A 6,092-nucleotide genomic window follows, 5' to 3' on the forward strand; every position below is an offset into this window, starting at 1 on the left:
TGCACCCCCCCCCCCCCCCTATTTAGTTTGCAAATTTAGCCTTGAAAAGAAGCCCATGGGATTCTTTTCAAGATAACATAGGCTGCTTTTAGTATATGATAGATAGTATTAGTACAGTATGAGATAGTATTAGTACAGTACGTACACTGTACATGAATTTCAAAGGAGCTAAATAAATTTAACACACGCTTGTTAATACACTCCATGATACAGAATCATGTTACAGTGGCCCTGTTTATTGTTTTATAGTACTAATTCCAAAAATTTACAGCATATATTTTGAAAAGAAGCCGAAGCCACCCCCCCCCCTTTTTTTTTTACTTTGCAAAAGTGGCCTCGAAAGTTTGCCAAAAAAAAAGCCCAGGGCTTCAATTCGAGGTTTTACTGTATCACTGTTTTTGTACTCTACAGGTGCGTATACAATAATAAACAATTAGGTATAAATTACTGATTAATTATAACTAGTCTATGTTACATGATTTTTTTTAAATGATCATTATATTAATAGAAATCATAACATATTTGTATTAAGGATATATGAAAGCTAAATATTTCTTCAGTGCATTAAAAAAAGTGTATAATATGCCTTTTTCACAGACTTTTATGTTTAAAAAAATGTTAAAACTATGTCCTATTTCATGTTCCGAAGTTATCGGAGACAATAAAATTCATATTTAATATATGCTTGTAGATATTTATGGTTTTTTTTCAATAGAAATGTAGGTAGCAGTAGCAAGTAAAAAGTGTAACTGTGATTTATTGCTTGTTGAATAAATTATATATATTGTATGCACATAAAGTCTCAAATTTTGTGTCAAAGTGTCCCGAAGTTACCGTGGAATAGTCCCATGTGCATTTAAATAGGATGTAACAGTGTTACCGTCACAAAGTTACCAAAAAAGCCACGTCAGGACACTTTTTAAATTGCTATAATAACGAAATAATTTTTTTTTTTCAATCCATGTTTATGTTGTTCACATATATGCTTATGATTTGAATAATAAATTTTCTCTTATTTTTTAAGTACTTTTCGAGAAATAAAAAAAATATTACTTTTTTGGTAACTTCGGGACATTTTACATTGTAGTTTATCGTCAAGTTGCTGTAGCAGAACGAAGTACGCAAAATAAAATGAATTCATGAATATAGCACATATAATGTTAATAATTACTAATCCAATCAGTTATGTTGGTGAAATATGTTAAAGAGCATAAACTAAACACTCTAAAAGTTGGCCTAATTTATTCATTTTTTTGGGAAAAAATAATATTAATTGTATTTCTTATACAAAATTGAAGTGAGTATAAAAATTTGAAAACTAAGACCATTTCATGAAGGTTCAGAATTTCATCTTTAATTTGGTAGGATATCACTATTTTAAAAATTTAGGTGCCATGTCCTGTTTTGCATGGAATTGCCCCAAAGCAAGTTAAACCATTTTCTTTCATATTTCATGCATGTGCAGTTTTTTTTTAGTTAAGTTTTATATTTTGCTAAAAGAAATGTTAAATGACCTATTTACATATATATATCTTTCATATTTCATGCATGTGCAATTTTTTTTTAGTTAAGTTTTATATTTTGCTAAAAGAAATGTTAAATGACCTATTTACATATATATATCTTTCATATTTCATGCATGTGCAATTTTTTTTTAGTTAAGTTTTATATTTTGCTAAAAGAAATGTTAAATGACCTATTTACATATAGTTTTAAACCTTTAACTATGATACCTTTTATTGTTCTGTATCTTTGCAATATGTAAACAAATACACTCATGCGAAGGTTAAATATATAGTCTAGATTAGCTTGACGTTCATCTCATAGGTAAGTGCATGGTGCTATATACAGTATTTACAAGTTTTTATTTATCAGGTTCATAATATTTTTTTTTTCATCTTTAGCACCATTCATTTTTTAATCATTAACTTATTCAAACAGAATTGTTGTTTTTAGAAAGAGTGGTGCTTTTTAGAATATTTACAGTTGTGTACAATAACATGCCAAGTATCAGGTAAACGTAACTGCCTTAAATCACTTCCGTCCATTGTTTTGAAGATGCATGTACAGTTTACATTTAATGTAATAGTGACCAACATCAATAAAATGTTTCAATAAAGAGATTGTGATATATATGTGCATATTGTATCACGAATTGTACTTGCATCACCAGCATTGTTAGTTGGTTCTGTGTTAAGTTGAGTAAAGTCATCTTCTTCCTCATCATCGGGTAAGCTGTTGTCGCCCCACGCTTCACAGAAATTATGCAACACAAGACAGGCACCAATGATGTACTTCATGTTGGTAATGGAGCTATCGTTGCGCTTCATCAGGCAACGCCATCTATTCTTGAGACGGCCAAAAGCATTTTCAACCACCATGCGGCTTCTACTTTGAATATAGTTATACCTCTTTTGTTCCCTTGTCAAATTTGCTCTCTGATATGGTTTCATCATGCCATTCGACAAAGCATAGGCCGAATCACCGACAAGCACAACAGGGATAGGCACATTGTTAATGTTTTTAACCAATTCAGGGTAATAGTTTCCTTCTGAAACTGTGTGGCCAATGCTTGAATGTTCATAGACCCAGGTGTCATGACATTTCCCAGGCCAACCAAGTCAAAGTCAATAAATCTATACCTATGATCGACTACTCTCTGCAACAGCACACTGTGCCATCCCTTTCTATTATAATAGTCAGCTGGGTATGTAGAGGGTGATATGATGGGGATGTGGCAACCATCAATGGCGCCACCACATTGGGGGAATCCCCATTTTTCCTCGAAGCCTTTTATAATATTCAACATCTCACTAGTGGTTGGTTTCTTCAGGTAAATTGGTGTTAATATTTGACAAATTGCTTTACACACTTCAGTGTATATGGTACACACTGTTGACACACCTACACCAAATGTGTTGCTGATGCAGCTGAGATCTGAATTTTTTGCAAGCCGAGTTAAAGTGATAGCAATTCTTTTGTTTACTGGGATAGCCATAGCCTTACGCAAGTGTGTGTCTTGTTTCATGAGTGAACCTTGTAAATGATGGCAGAGTAAATCGAATGTGTCTGTTGACATACGAAAGTTCTTATAAAACCTTCTATCGTCTGTCCAAAACTGCAGATCATGAGTCCACCAATCAATGTTGCGAGGAAGGGCCCAACAAGACCTTGGGACAGACTCAAAAGCTGAAACAAACAGATAAGAATTCATTTTCAATTAGGTCCTACAATATATGATCTTGTTCTTTTTTTTTTTTTTGTCTTTCGTGGGAGCTTCCTTCCTTTATTGTCATTCCATGTAAATATATCAATAATACCTTCTTCAATACAATTCTTATTTATATACATGCACAGTATCGTACAAGATTGACATAGTACTAATGCCTATATAAAATTAAAAAGACTGGTAAAATTAATTAGATTGGTTCTATAAAGCATTCGATTTCAGTCATTGCTTTCACTGGAATATATATATATATATATTTTCATTGTACATAAATCTTTTCAATTACCATATCCTATTAATGTTCACACCATTTACCTTAGTAAACATTTGTACTACGAATACAAAAAAAAAACGTAATTTGTTTATTTTTTTTATTTTATTTTTTATTTTATTTATAGGCATATATATATATATATATATATATATATATATATATATATATATATATTGTTCTATTTAGTAATTATAGGTTTTAAAGCTTGACCAAACGTTAAATAGTTTAATTAACTACCTAAGTTATTAAATATATTATCACCATGCTTTTATCAGGGATGTCTACAAATATTCAATCATCTCATCTATGGTCCATCCATTACATTAAGTTAGAAAGATAGGCCTAGGCCTACGCTAGCTAGGCGCAGTCGGGCCGCCGGCCGGTAGGTACTCACCATTGTTGTTAGAGGCAATCAGTGCGACAAGCATCATAATAATTCGCTGTCGGCGTATTCTACGATTACGAAGCCTCGTGATTTTTTCTACATCCGCTGACATGTGAAATTTAGCAATATTTCTTTTAGGTAATAATGTTGATAGGCCTACGTTTTCCATCGCTGCCGCCATTCGTTCGAACTAAAAAAAAAAAAAACACACAGCCCGCGAAAAGGTCAAAATAGGGACATGACGCATGCGCAACAACAACTCGGAACATCTCGGGGAAAAAACAGGCCTCGCGATGGTCTGTTTTTGTTCCGAGATAACTCAGGGGACCCCTGTGAAATCTCGGAAAGTTTACAAGGATTTTGCTTTCACACTCATCCAAACCTGGTTACAACTTGTTACAAGTTGTTAATATTTGCAAAATATCATCAGTGTGAAATGGGTATTAGCATACAACGCTCATTCGGAACCGTGAATTACGACCTTTCTAAACAACGTTCTCTGCATGACGTTTTGAAAAAGCAGAATCCGGACATTGTGATTGGTCCTAACGCTCCCATGTGATCGTTTTCTGAGAGATCCGATCTTAAGCTTTGTTGTCATCTTTGTTTGTTTGATTCAATATTGAATCCCAACACGATGGCGTGTATTTCAATACTTGGAGTATGTATTATACTTTTTTTATTGATATAGTACAGCGAGTTTAAAAAGTTCAATAATTTTTTTAGGTCTAAACTCAACCGAATCGTTCGCGAACAAGGTATTTATGAAAATATATTATTATAACTACTACGTGGCGTTATTAAATTTGAGAAATAATTAATAACGAACGGTGGCTAGAGATATTAAAATGTGTCTTTCAATTGTGTGTGGCGGTTGGTGCTAGGCCCTTCGCCGCAGAGCTTAGACTTGGTGCAGTGTAATTAGACACCGCCTGAACATCGTAAATTCATCGGGTTATGAATCTTGTTACGATTCTCGTCCGATCGTGTTTTCAGGCCTAGGTTAGGTTGCATTCTATTGCTAATTATATATGGTATGTGCACAAATGCGGTGTAATTCTTATTTTAGGATTGTAATGTTTACTTAATAACTTTACTTAAGTTAATGTTAATGTTTTAGGTCTATCATTTTTGATGTTTTCTAAAGCGGTTCACGCTAGGGGTGGGCTTAGGGTATTCAGGCTTAGGCCTAGGCCTATGCCTTTCTATAAAGAATATATACTATCAATTAAAATATTAAATAGGGCCAATGCCTGTTATATGGCTAGTAACTAATTATTATATACTGCACATTTTCTACTAATAGGCCTACTAGGCCATATATATTTTTATAAAGTACGTTAGTGTTTTTATTACTATTGTAGCGAAAGGTCAGAACGACTACCCACAGGTTAGCAATAACGCAACTATACCACGGCTTGAGTTTGATATGAATTTGTTTATTCAAACGTTTCTCATTCGATTCTATAAAAATACAGAATGGAACAATAGCATGATAACATCCTAAAACAACTGTAACTACATTTCATGAATCATAGTAAAATAATCCTGAAATTCCTTATGGCAAACATAAGTCAAACTTGAAGATAGCATAAATTCAGTCATTGAAACATAGTACATCATTAAATATACCAATAAAATCAATAAATATTGTTGGAGTATAGCCACCATCATCATCCGTAAACAACCATATTGCTTACCATATACAATGTAAATATCATATAGTTTTCAATTAACTTACAACTTTGCCGGGTATAATTACACAGTTCAGACGGATAATCAGTTCCGGTCACAGATTGTCATTACAGTACATGAATACTCCATATCCTATATTTCAAATAGAATCATTATAAGTTTGCAAATACTGAATAATCATAGTAGGGAAACATGCAATATTAAGGGTGCATTTTGAGTTATCACTGAACTAACTTCCAAGAATAACCTATCTTAAACAAAGCCCTCATTGCATAACAAAGGAATCAAGCCTCCTATTTTAAACCACTGTTAATCCTCTACCAAGCATACATTTGTGCTAGGTTAACCAAAATCATTCAAGCGTGAAATACAAATTCCACAGTGAATGTCTTTACACAACAGGTCTATATGGATAACGTTTAAGTCATACATATTGCTTAATATACCAATATTCATATATGCTCTAACATGGATACATAGAATAAATCTTTCATCATAAGGTATATAAC

At 32.9% G+C, this 6,092-nt stretch overlaps 1 protein-coding gene across 1 annotated transcript; it reads right to left on the reverse strand.

Annotated features, from left to right (window-relative positions):
- Positions 1 to 1,710: 1,710 nt before the first annotated feature.
- Positions 1,711 to 6,077, reverse strand: LOC117103721 (protein ANTAGONIST OF LIKE HETEROCHROMATIN PROTEIN 1-like). The gene is made up of 3 exons (XM_033244326.1): positions 5,630 to 6,077; positions 3,898 to 5,352; positions 1,711 to 3,189 (listed from the first exon to the last, which is right to left on the reverse strand). The coding sequence occupies exons 2-3, from the start codon at positions 4,067 to 4,069 to the stop codon at positions 2,453 to 2,455; spliced, it is 909 nt and encodes a 302-aa protein (XP_033100217.1). The 5' UTR covers positions 4,070 to 5,352; positions 5,630 to 6,077; the 3' UTR covers positions 1,711 to 2,452.
- Positions 6,078 to 6,092: the final 15 nt, after the last annotated feature.

Source organism: Anneissia japonica, unplaced genomic scaffold (assembly GCF_011630105.1).
Source record: "Anneissia japonica isolate Jap-2015-1 unplaced genomic scaffold, ASM1163010v1 scaffold7640_len123960_cov104, whole genome shotgun sequence".
In the NCBI taxonomy this organism is placed as follows: domain Eukaryota; kingdom Metazoa; phylum Echinodermata; class Crinoidea; order Comatulida; family Comatulidae; genus Anneissia; species Anneissia japonica.